Source organism: Periplaneta americana, chromosome 12, assembly GCF_040183065.1.
Source record: "Periplaneta americana isolate PAMFEO1 chromosome 12, P.americana_PAMFEO1_priV1, whole genome shotgun sequence".
Taxonomy (NCBI): domain Eukaryota; kingdom Metazoa; phylum Arthropoda; class Insecta; order Blattodea; family Blattidae; genus Periplaneta; species Periplaneta americana.
In genome coordinates this window covers 89,571,941-89,585,366 of record NC_091128.1, presented here as the reverse complement: position 1 = coordinate 89,585,366, position 13,426 = coordinate 89,571,941, and the positions used below count along the sequence as shown (strand labels likewise).

At 34.1% G+C, this 13,426-nt stretch overlaps 1 protein-coding gene across 1 annotated transcript in view; it reads left to right on the top strand.

The window, feature by feature from the left end:
- LOC138710674 (uncharacterized) overlaps positions 1–13,426 on the top strand; it is a 62,929-nt gene that overhangs the window by 14,321 nt on the left and 35,182 nt on the right. The window contains exons 4-8 of the mRNA XM_069841728.1: positions 3,379–3,634; positions 6,097–6,221; positions 9,627–9,818; positions 11,864–11,994; positions 12,126–12,315. Coding sequence (XP_069697829.1) covers positions 3,379–3,634; positions 6,097–6,221; positions 9,627–9,818; positions 11,864–11,994; positions 12,126–12,315 — 894 coding nt within the window. The remainder of the gene's footprint in view (positions 1–3,378; positions 3,635–6,096; positions 6,222–9,626; positions 9,819–11,863; positions 11,995–12,125; positions 12,316–13,426) is intronic.

Below are 13,426 nucleotides of genomic sequence, written 5' to 3'. Positions count from 1 at the left end.
CGATAGGGTACGCTTAAATGAATAGAAAACATATACCTATTACGTTTTTTTTTATTAAATGCAAGGTTAATTAGAAAATTAAGTTTGAAGTTTCAGCAGTCTGACAACATCGCCACTAACACACACTACTCGTGAGACAGATGTAAGAGGTACTCTCATCATGCAGTGGTTTCAAAGTAAAGATTTTTAAAATTAAATTTACACGAAAACCGTCCATGCTATTGAAATACACCTTACTTACAAATGGCTTTTAAGGAACCTGCAGGTTCATCGCTGCCCTTACATAAGCCCGCCATCGATCCCTATCCTGTGCAAGATTAATCCAGTCTCTATCATCATATCCCACTTCCCTCAAATCCATTTTAATATTATCCTCCCATCTACGTCTCGGCCTCCCCAAAGGTCTATTTCCCTCCAATCTCCCAACTAACACTCTATATGCATTTCTGGATTCTCCCATACGTGCTACATACGCTGTTCATCTCATATGTCTGTATTTAATATTCCTAATTATGTCAGGTGAAGAATACAATGTGTGCAGTTCTGTGTTGTGTAACTTTCTCCATTCTCCTGTAGCTTCATCCCTCTTAGCCCCAAATATTTTTCTAAGCACTTTATTCTCAAACACCCTTAATCTCTGTTCCTCTCTCAAAGTGAGAGTCCAAGTTTCATGACCATACACAGCAACCGGTAATATAACTGTTTTATAAATTCTAACTTTCAGATTTTTTGACAGCAGACTAGATGACAAAAGCTTCTCAACCGAATAACAACAGGCATTTCCCATATTTATTCTGTGTTTAATTTCCTCCCAAGTGTCATTTACATTTGTTACTGTTGCTCCAAGATATTTGAATTTTGCCACCTCTTCGAAGGAAAAATCTCCAATTTTTATGTTTCCATTTTTTACAATATTCTGGTCACGAGACATAATCATATACTTTGTCTTTTCGGGATTTACTTCCAAACCTATCGCTTTACTTGCTTCAAGTAAAATTTCAGTGTTTTTCCTAATCGTTTGTGGATTTTCTCCTAACATATTCATATCGTCCTTATAGACAAGAAGCTGATGTAACCCGTTCAATTCCAAACCCTGTCTGTTATCTTGAACTTTCCTAATTGCATATTCTAGAGCAAAGTTAAAAAGTAAAGGTGATAGTGCATCTCCTTGCTTTAGCCTGCAATGAATTGGAAAAGCATCAGATAGAAACTGCCCTATACGGACTCTGCTGTAAGTTTCACTGAGACACATTTTAATTAATCAAAATAGTTTCTTGGGAATACCAAATTCAATAAGAATATTATATAAAACTTCTCTCTTAACCGAGACATATGCCTTTTTGAAATCTATGAATACACCAGAGGAATAAATTATTCTTTATTAGATTTCCTATCAATATGGACAAAAAATCACGATACTACTCACAATAGTCGCCGAATAAGAGGCTGTTAAACATTTGGGAAAGAACATTTTTCTCTGAAAAAACTATGAACTTTCCACCAATATGATATCATAGCTTTTTGTTACATACAACATGAGCTATTCGCTCTGAAAATCTGTAACACTATTTCACTTCCACTCTGTGTATGTATTAAAATAAACATTGCTTATATAAAAAAATATGTCTGCAACATTATTTCGACTTAGTTTTTGTACCTAGTATTATAATTAAACTCCATTATATAACTAGAAATAAACACTTTATTTCAAAAGCAGGCCTTAAGATTAATTACTAGAGCAGTAAAAACAACTCCATAGCTATGCAGAGTCTTATGAATACACGTAATATAATCAGTGGCGAAGCTTCAGGGCAGACAGAGTCAGCTGAGCTTTCACAAACATTTTCGAAGAAGGGACAAGATCAATTTAGAATTTAGTTAATTAAAAACAGGAGCGTTTCTGCATTTCATTTACCTTTTAGCGATGTAAAGCACGGCCTAGATCACTATTTCTGAACCATGCCTTCAGCCCAGCTTACCTAAAAATTTTGTCGCTCTTCGCTACTGAATATAATTACGAGATTGCAAGAACAAACACTAATACAACATGATAAATTAATTAGATTGACATAGGCCTATACAGGAAATGGTAGTTAGTGTAATATCCAAACTGAATAGATTAAAAACACAGAAAAGTTTTACAAAATTAGTACACAGAATTAAAAGAGACTCAACTATTCCTCAAACGAAACAAAATTTATGAATGAAAGACAGTCCATTAAATACCATTCATATAGAACACAGTTTGACCCTCATGGAAGACATTAAAAAGTCTGAAAGAGGTAAACTAGTTTGAAGACTCTGGCTGTAGAAACAATTGAGTCGAGATACCCACATGAGGAGTGGTAACAGATTTATGCAGAAGGTTTCCCTATATCATATTCAACAGGAGCGGAGCTGGAGGAACATGTCCTTTCTTTTCATTTACCATTCTGTAGGAAAATAAACAAATTTTGAAGTAGTAAGTTAGTTACTGCTATTCATATGTCTTGACAAAACCTCTTATATAGGAAACTTTCTATGTGAAATTGGTCAGAAAAAAAAATAGCATTTTTTACATTTTATAGTAATGTATTACAAAAGTCAAGTTAATACAGAAATTAATTTGTGCACAATATCAGCTTCCTCTGTGCAATAGTCTTCATAGTATTAAATGTTGGACGTAATATATTTTTTCGACAATCAACTTTTTATAAAAAAAAAAATAAGCCTACTTGCAAACTACAGTACATTAAAAAGAAGTTGCTCATTTCTTTACCATTAAAAAGACAATTTTAAGTAAAGTAAAATGATAACTGTCTGAAGAACTCAGTTATTTATTTACATATATTTTAAACATATTTATAAAATTTGACCTACTTCTTCACATGAAAAAATAGTAGAAAGTCAATAGGGCTTCCTCTTCGAAGCAGAAGACGAAATATGTTTTCAAAACTTTGGTGTCTTTTCTGTAAATTTATTAAAAGTGAGTTTACTTGTTTTGTTTCTGGAAGTTTCGTCCCAAGTTTACACTACCTACACTGACTGACAAACATCAGATGTTTATTGCAGCTCTGTAAATAACATGGTTGCTGTGCGTCATGTTATCAGACTTGCAAATAGCTATTGATGAATTTAGGCCTATTATAATGCATCACATTGTTAAGAGTCTAAAAAGAAGACTAACTCAGCTGTATAACAATCGAAACTAATATGGTGGGACACATTTGATAATGGAAAGACAGTAAGCAAAATCTTGTGATATATGCTTAAGAGATGAATATTTTTAAAAAATTGAACCTGTCACATTTCACTTTTGCTGGTCATGTGTTTGTTGTAGACCTCATTTTCTGCATGAACACTCATAGCCAAAATGTTTTATTGTTTGTTCTCTTGTAGAAACTTTTGTCAACTAACTGTATAAAGTGTACATTTCCATCTGGGAAGGAATGTGGAGTTAAGAATGACATGATATCTTCAATAAATCTGATTGGCATTGTCATTTCTTTGGCGACGTCTTCAGTTGTCAATAAAACAGAAGGCTTTCCTAAGCTGATGAGTGAGGCTCTGGTCACTTTGGAAAACATAATTGCTCAGTTAAAGACACTGAAGGCAGAGAACTGTCCAGCATGGAGAAATATGTGGAAAGTCTATGGTAAGGGTAATGAGTTTTTATTATTAGTGTTGTTGTTGTATTGTGCTGAGGTTAGAAGCCAATGTACCAGTATCAGTATAATGCTTGGTTAGACAGTCATGGGAGTTTCTTCTATATATGCTAGATGTATTTTGAATGATGAACAGTGCTTTGTGTATGTGTACATTGTGTGCATGTACGTGTGCATGTGTACATGTATGGCTTTACAGCTTGGCCAAGTTGGGAGTGAGTCATGCTCTGTTGACACAGTAATGGCTAGGGGGTTTAACTCCTATGATGCAAGATGTATCCTTCTGTTAGTTCGCCACTTTGTGGGCAGTATGTGCTAGCTGTGTTCCAATGGTAATGATGGGAAGAAACTGGTTAGTTATAGTTAGAGACGAGAATTTCATGGACTTTAAAATCCTAAAATATGCATGTATTCATGCACTATCAAACTATGAAACTTGCATGATCGAGCGAAAAATACATTAAAATATGCACTTCAATTTTTTTTGCACAATTAAACAACCTAATAACATTTCTAAATTGGTTTCTGTGAGGTTCCTGCTCTTGTCAGTCAATCTGTTTTTGTAGGCAGAGAATGGCCTCTCTACATTGCAAGAAGTTATTGGTGCAAACTTGAACATACTTGTGACAGTGTCATTCAAGTTTTCGCCACAAATAACTTTCATTGAACAAAAGAATCTGTAGTCCGGGTTCGCGTTTATGACCCTGTCCAGTTTATTTTAAAGAAGTTTTGTAATGTTTTACAAAGAACAACTGTCATAGAAAATATTCGGAAACAGAATAGCAGTGCTTACCTCTTTACTGCAACAATCACAGAATCTGACATTCCCATCGAATCTAATAAAATCCTTTCTTTTAATCCACTGTGCAAAGAGAATTTATCTCCCTGAAAGAGGGTGCTTGTGACCTAAATTATTTGTCAGCAGTTTCCTTGAACTCTCTATATTTCCTCTCTACTATTATCAAAATATCCAATGTAATAAATCCATTTATGACACGCAGTCTGTAGAAGATCGTAGGTAAAGTGTTGCAAAAGTGAACTTCCATCCAGAGAAAGGTCCTCTAACATCTTATTGTGAAAATCTTATCATTTTATTCCATTTTTCTGTTATTTAGCTTTTCTTTTTCGTCTTCAGTCCTGATTTCTGAAGCTAAAATAGAGAAACTGAAGTGTTCACTCAAAACCATTAAAATATGTATTTAAACTGTATATTATATGCATTATTAAGCTAAAAATTGCTTAAATATGCATTATGCATGTTTTTATCCCCCAAAAGGCCAAAACATGCAAATATGCACGGAAAAATTACACATACTTGGAACCGGAAAATAATGAAATGGATAAGTACTAAGTTTGAGCTATGTCCTATGTTCCTATAAAAACATGCATTTGCATGAGATTCTCGTCTCTGATAATTTTAATCAGATATTAAACATAACCATTATTTACAGAATTTGTCAGTTTTATAACATTGATAATATTGAACTATAAAATCACTTTTTGTATAGCAGATTTACAATTTCATTTGGGGACAAAATACATTAGGCACATTTGTTCAATTAGTAATTAATGTTGGCTATCCTGTTACATTTGAATCTAATTAACACAGGCTGTTAATGTGAACAGATCAGTTAACAGAGGCAATATGTTGTCACTGGTTTTGAGTTTAATGTTCAACCATTATATTGACATGCATTTATGTTAAACCAAAAATAATTTGAGGTAAGCATATAAATATTTATCATGTAGCTCCTATGATATTCAGTCAATCGCGCTGTAATTTTTATGATTTATAGGTCAATGTCTATGACAGCCATAGAAAAATATTCGAATTCAAATCTTTTTTGAAAAGAGAGAGAGAAAAATACTAGCTTCGAAGTGATCTGTTCAAAATAGACATTTATATCTTCAAATGTTGGTAAACAGCAAACTTTTTTTTAACTTTAGATGGAGGGTTAAAGAGAGAGAAATGTTGAGAAAGAATGGAAATTACTTTTAAACATTGACAGTACTCAAAATCTTTACTGGTTTCTGAGTTACAATGAGTTAAACAAGCTTTTTCGGTTGATGAAGGACTCGAGGCTCAACCCTTTGTCTTAAAACAGAAAGAAATGCTGGAATATATATAAAAGAAAAAAATTCGTAAATTCTAAATATCAATATTGTCATTGCGTGGCTGTGTAAAACACAATCTTCTGTCTCTCTTTCATAACTACCATTTGCTTTACTCAACGACATGGTGTAACAAAAATATTCTTTCACATGAACGAGAAATGACCTGCTTCTTGTGCAACATATAAATGTCAATCAAAATACTCCTTTTTACAGTCTTGTGATTATCTGTTTACGTGTGGAGTAGACATTGTTTGATTTTCAAGAATACTTACATCACTTTATTTTTCTTTAGGTTTGTCCCACTTGTAATCGAATAAATTCTGTTGTTTGATTTCAGCAATAAAGGCATACAATTTAGGAATTCACTGTAACAATGCAGGTCTATTACATGAAGCCAAAGAATTTTTTTCGCAGTTCTGCTGGACATGCATTCAGCTGGAAGAACAACCTACTTCTCCAGAGGTTTGCTATATTTATTTTGTATTCATATTTTATTTTCCATTCTTTTAAATGGATCTATATAAATACTTCATTTCAATGTTATATGGTATGGTATGATATGATATGATATGATAATGATTATGATATGATATGATGTGATATATATGATATTATGATATGATATATAATCCCTTACTTACATTATTTACAGCTTAAAACACAGACGTGTCGTTATCTTAATACCTGCTCTTAACTATATCTTTCATATTCCTTCACTTTCGCTTATTTCTCTTCCTAATTTATCACTCTGATTATTCTGCTTTACTTCTCTTATACTCAGCTGCACTTAATAATTATTCATACTAATTTTTTCATTCAACTTAATTCCCACCTTTCTCTTAACTAAATAATTCTTTCTTGTAAATAACATAAACTTATTTGATATAGAAGACATACCCTTGTTAACTATTTCCGACAAAACATAATCTATTCTTAAATTTCGCTACACTTCTAACACATCACATTATCATTTGTATCCTAGAACATAGGTTTCACCTTATTTATAATTTGCTCTTAGAATCCACTGTTTAAACAAAACAATTTCATAACCTTGAAAAAGTGCATCAGTTCAATTCCTCTTTCCCCACTCTCTTCTTTCGTTGATTCAACATTGTTCTCTCCCCACTTCTGCCTGTCAACTCCAAGGTCTCCACTTCTGTTATCATTTGATACTTCGCTTGTTTCTCTACTTTTCTGCATCTTCGCACTTTTGACTTGGCCTTGGGGTGACGTCATTACTGATCTTCATGATGACATAGCTGCCGCCTGAGTATTCGTTATCACCTGAATGAAATTTGCTGACATTGATGATTTTTTTTGACATCTTTCGATCTCAATCTCCTGTGTCACTGCCCTCATGCCTTTCGCAACTGTACCTTTTCTTTTCATTATGCTATTATTTACAGTTCCTCTTACTCTCACCTTTAAAAATTTTAAATTAAATTTAAATTATGGTTTATTTAACGACGCTCGCAACTGCAGAGATTATATCAGCGTCACTGGTGTGCCAGAATTTTGTCCCGCAGGAGTTCTTTTACATGCCAATAAATCTACTGACATGAGCCTGTCGCATTTAAACACTTGAATGCCATTGACTTCGGCCAGGATCGAACCCGCAACCTGGAGCATATAAGGCCAGCGCTATACCAACTACGCTACTGAGGGCCACTCTCTGCTTTATCTCTGTTCTTTTTTTTTATTTATATTCTCTCCATTTGTCGACTCATTCACGTTTTCTAAACAAAATTCGACATCGAATAACTCCCCATTAATTTTCAATTTACCCTTAATTATTAATTTAGCACAATGTCCATTTTTCATAAACTGCACTAACACCTTTCTTCTACAGCTCACCTCATATCAAAATCTTCTTCTATACTAATAATCAAGTCTTTCAATCCTTTCCTATTATCCATGATTCTCTCCTTAATCATCTGGTTTGCCAGTCTGACCAAAATAGTCCTATTATTCCCATTTTCCATTCTATACACTTCTTTCACCTGTCTGTTTCCAATGTCAGTACCTAACCACTCCCAGGACACATTCACTTTCACTTCAAACGTATCCCAAGATTGTTCTTTCACTTTCTCTTCCAAAGAAGATTAGATTGTTCCTCATTTTCTCTTCTTCTAAATATTTCACCTTCTTTTTTAATAGATTGTTTTCCTTTAGTAGATCTTCCAGTTTTCTGTTAATAATATTGATAGTTTCTCTTAGACTTGTGGTATCCATTCTTAGTAGATTCTTTACCTCACTTATTACTCACTATAAAAAGGGCTTGTGTATACTGTACTACTTCACTTTGCTAGTTAGCAGGCTTACTGTCAGTCAGTCAGTCACGTCTTGGCTTGTTGCTCATTGAGAACTCTTTTGTTTTCTTTTAAGACTATTATTTGATAGGATGATGATGATGTTGATGTAGTGTTTTACATGTTTTATTGATAATTCTCAAACGAAAAATTTTTATATGATATAATTCTAATACATCAATGCAAGATAACTCTCTATATTTTGTGATCAACTTCAATCTGGGAAGCCAGTTTCGTCTCAGTTTACAATAGTATTTGAGACTACTTTCGTGTCTTTCTGTATCATACCTGAGAATAAATTTCGAAGAGGCATCACTTTACTGAATGCTCACAATATCGCGACACATTTATTTGATTTTAATAATAATAATAACCAGTACTTTTCTTCTGGAGAAAAAGGTGGTAGAACTCTGTGTAGAATATTTTATAGCGGATGCGGAGATGATTACTGTTCACTGCATGGAAATTTTGTCATTTTTAACCTCCTTTTCGTCCAACTTAGACTTTCAAGATCTAAGCAGAATTCAAAGAAAAATTATATTTAAAACATAGTTATTCACACATATTTCGGTTCCATGGTGAAAAAAAAAAAATGCCGAAGTGCCATTTGAGCGTGTTCCGCTAGAAAAACAGCACTGATAACAACTTCTATGTAGTGTCGGACATCCAGTGTTGTAGATAGGTTGATGTTAACATGCAATTGAAAATTCTAAACGGGCAAGCTTGAGTGGCATTAGAAAAAAAAACAAAGGTATGTATCAAAAATCCCAACCTATCTATGCTGGATGTCTGATAAAATATTTTTATTATCGTTTTTGAAAACTCGTCTATTTAAATTAATGTGAATTCTGCGCCTGGTGGGTTGCACAGAGTTTCTCCATATGTTGCCTTATGGTTGAAAAAATGAAAACTGAACTGAGCATTGTTGCAGGTGTTCACATTTCATTGGTAAAGTCTATCTCAACATAAAATGTGCCATATCAAAGATTTCGTTGCAAATAAAAAAATGAGTTGTAAAGAGAATTTCTGGATGACATAAAATTTATTTTTCAATTTCAAAATTTCGCAACACACTCCATGGAGCTGCGCGACACACCAGTTGGGAACCCCTGCTTTAAACTACGGATTTGTATTTCCCAACTTGGAGTTTTAATGCAGTACATACTTATAAAACTGGTTCCAAATTTTGCTTTTTCTCGTGAACTGGGGTTGGGATATACCAGTTAATTCCCCAGCTTTAAGTCTGTCTTGAAGTTCAATAGGTGGAATCTCAGTGTCGCTAGCCATTGTCACAATATTGTCGTAAAGTAACTGCCTAATTCTAAGCGAGTGGAGCCAAGGTGGAGTTCTGCATGTAGACTGGTAGACCCAACAGGTCCCTACTCTTTCGAGATCCTACTGCAATGTAAACAATATATTATGTCAAAACGTGTCTGTCCTCTCATACTGCTTGCGTCATTCCTTTACTACTAAATCAGACTGACTAAACCTGACCCATGCAGACCTCTGGTGTTGGCAACTAATCACAATATTGAAGAAATGTTTCGTATTGTTACAGACTGGCAAAGGATTATTGGGTTTTGGCATGCAGTACTTGGTGCAGCTGTATAGAGATCTGAAGAAGTATCGACGTGCTCTGAGTGTCATAGCTGTTGCTCTTAAAATGTTGCCTGATTTGAAAGACAAATTCTTGCATCAGTGGGTGAAAATTAAGAACTTAGCCCTTTCCGAGAAGCATAAAAATGTTCAGGTTTGTAAATATTATAGCTTTCTCACTGATAAGTCATACCGGTACTGTTTGTAGAGAATCATATAGACATACTGGTATCTGTTGGAAATATAAGACTGCATGAATTCAAGACTAGAATTTACAAAATCATAAAACTTAATTTTACGTAAAGAAAGTGTCATGAGAAACAGAATCAGTGGCTTTCGTAAGATCAAAGAATTTGCTGTAAACTGATTTTTCCCTTCTCAAGTCCAAGAAGACAGTAGTATTGTGGCATCTTTTAAAGCCAAACTCAGAGTTGATGAAAATTTTTTTGCTTCAAAGTAATTACACATTTAATAAAATGTCAAAAACATTTGAGATGGTAGGAATGAAACTAATACGTCTTATACCGTAATTACCACATTGATTTTAGTAGCTTTTTTTGAACACAAGAATAACCTTAATCTTAAAACCATTAGGAAATATGCAACTATTAATGCTAGAATTAAAAATGTGTGTGAAGTTTTACATACAAAGCAGGCTTGGTTCGAGAATATAAGTTACAGAGGTAGTAGACTGAAGATACAAACTACCTGTGTGACTGTGGTGCAACATTCTGGCATTTAAATTTTTAAAACCACTTAGAGACATAATATAATCTAAATATTTTGGGATATAAAGGGGTGAGAATGATGTAGTCCTAAGCCACACAGACTAGATTTTACAGGAGAGCGTAATTAAGATTTAGAGTAAAAGTAAAAGTAAATCCATATCCATGGCACTACAGCCCATGAAGGGCCAAGATTGACCAGCCAGCTGCTGGCCTCACGTCCACATGCCGAAGCAGAGGTGGATGATCATCCAACCAGAATGGAGCACAATGATCCTCCCAGCTGTTATAGCTGGTTTGCGAAACCGGATTTTTGCTACCTATCGTAGTTCCCCAAGTGCATCACGATGCTGGGTGGGCACCAGTCCCATACACTGACCGAAATTTCATGAGAAAATTTGATTCCTCATGGGCATTCGAACCAGCGTGCATTCCGTAACGTGAGTCCTAGGCAGGATGCCTTAGGCCATGGCGCGGGACTGAAGGTTTAGAGTCCAATGCTATTAGTTGCAGTATCATAATTTGTTCGGCATATATTTTCGTCATTTGTTGAGTAATTTTTATATTATTTTACTAGAAGCTTCCTCATATATTATAAGAAATCAACTCGGACCAAAAAAAAAAAAAACATTTTTGTTAAAAGTGTGGTAAACACCACCTCATACTATCTTTGAAGATCATAAAAAATCTTTTTCTTTTTTTTTTTGCGACTATATGTATACGAGTAGTTTAAGAATCTGTCACATTTAATTACCGGCATTTTTTTTTAGTCCATAGAAAATTGAAGCAAAAATTATATACGTATTTTCTGTTTAATTAAGACTCTTCAGAGAATTATAAATGTTGACCTGCTAGTAGAGTGTAAAAATACATAATTCATTCGTCCATTCATACATACATACATAGTGTTCTGCCCAAGGGCAGATCTTTCACTGCAAACTCAGCATTCTCCAACCTTTCATATTTTCTGTCTTCCTCTTAGTCTCTGCATATGATCCATATATCTTAATGTCGTCTATTGATATCTTCTTCTGCCCCAAACTCTTCTCCCATTCTCCATTCCTTCCAGTGCATCCTTCATTAGGCAGTTTTTTCTTAGCCAATTCTTTTTTCTCTTCCTGACCAGTTTCAGCATTATTCTTTCTTCATCCACTCTTCCAACACAGCTTCATTTCTTATTCTGTCCTTCCATTTCACATGCTCCATTCTTCTCCATATCCACATTTCTAGTGCTTCTAGTCGCTTCTCTTCACGACGTAATGTCCATGTTTCTTCCCCCATACAATGCTACACTCCACACAAAGCACTTCACTAGTATCTTCCTTAGTTCTTTTTCCAGAGGTCCGCAGAAGATGCTCCTTTTTATCTTTAATGTCTCATAATGTTCAGCTTGCAAAATGAAATTACTATTTTTGTCTTAGTGTCTGTCACACGTGCATATGAAATACATCTCATAATCCTCTTTTCTCCTTAGAACTTGACAGTATACGATATTTTACAAGAAGATAAAGCTAAAATTGAAATTCGGGCTCCAAATATTAATTTGGAAGAAGTTAATTGTCCACAGTTACTGTTATGGGAATTGGAAGCACACAGTCAACAAAGGTCAGTGAACTTTAGGTTAAGAAAATGAGTTTTTTCTTTTCCTCCCTCATTTTTATTTGAAGTTTTAAATTACATATTAAGGAATGTTCATAAGCAGGAAGTTAAGAAAACTACAATATTTTGTGTTTCAGTGTTTCAAATTGGGAATGTGTTCGAAATGTATACAACAAATTGAACTGCATACCAACACTTAACAGGATCCTTAGAGGACAGGGTTTATTGGCGTATGTGCCATCTGTTTGGATCCATGGCAGTGTTGAAGATTGCAAGGATATAGGCCACTCAATTAAGAGCATGATAGAAGTCTTTGAAAAAGAAATAGTAAGTATAACTCATTTGCTGGAAGAAGTTTTAAGATTATTATATTTTGTTCTGCTTAATATTTTTATAGTCTTTTTTGAAGTCAATGATAAAGTCTCATTTTATAAACCTATGGATCAACAATTGGCTCTCTTCTGACAAAGGAAAAATTTTACAGTCTGTACAAAAGAAAACAAATGACCTGGAAATGTACAAAAACTTGCCTAGACATGTTCGAACATTTTTAACAAGAGCCAGAACAGGTCACATTGTCACACAATTGTACCTACATCGTTTTCACATTTCTGGTAATCCTACTTGTCTATGGTGTAATAATCATGATGAAGATCTGGAACACATTCTTCTATACTGTCCAGCCATAAACCACAAAAGTAGTAAATTAAAATCATCAGTACCAGTTGCAGAAGACACAGCCCTGCAGTATATATTGACTAGACCCCAACTCTGGCTACTAGCAGCAGGCATCTATAATGAACACCGATCAAATACCCCTCTTTTCTCATGAAAAACAAGAACTGAATAGACTACAGTGGACTATAGTGGACTTTATTTTGTCAGCAAACAGCTGGCTACATTAAGAAGATTGATTGATTTGAAGTCAATGAGAACTTGGCACACATCTCTGGAAAGAAAAATTTTGAATGTAGATGTTCATTTACCATTTGCAATATTTTCTAACCGATACTATGATTTCGTGATGCATCACTGATTACACCATTAATTACGTAACATTATTGAAATATATCGAAATACAAAAATTCAAACAAAATGACTAATGAAGTGTTACATCTGAACTAATTAATATAGTAGTCAGACAAGGATACCTGCTATTTCTTACATTATTAATATGTACTTGAATTACTTCTTTCTTTTGCATAAAGCCTATGTCTTGTTGCATCCATTCCTTAATGCTGTGTTAACATTTATTTCCATCTCAATTTTGGGCGTCCAAAATTTCACTTTTCACTTGTAAATATACTAAGTATATATTATTTTTATGCAAAGTAATACAAAGTTGAGTACATTGTTTATACTAGGGCATTTGATAAATAATGGCAACAATGCTGTAAATCAGTGCTCCTAGCAGTGACCATTGAAATCTTGTACTATG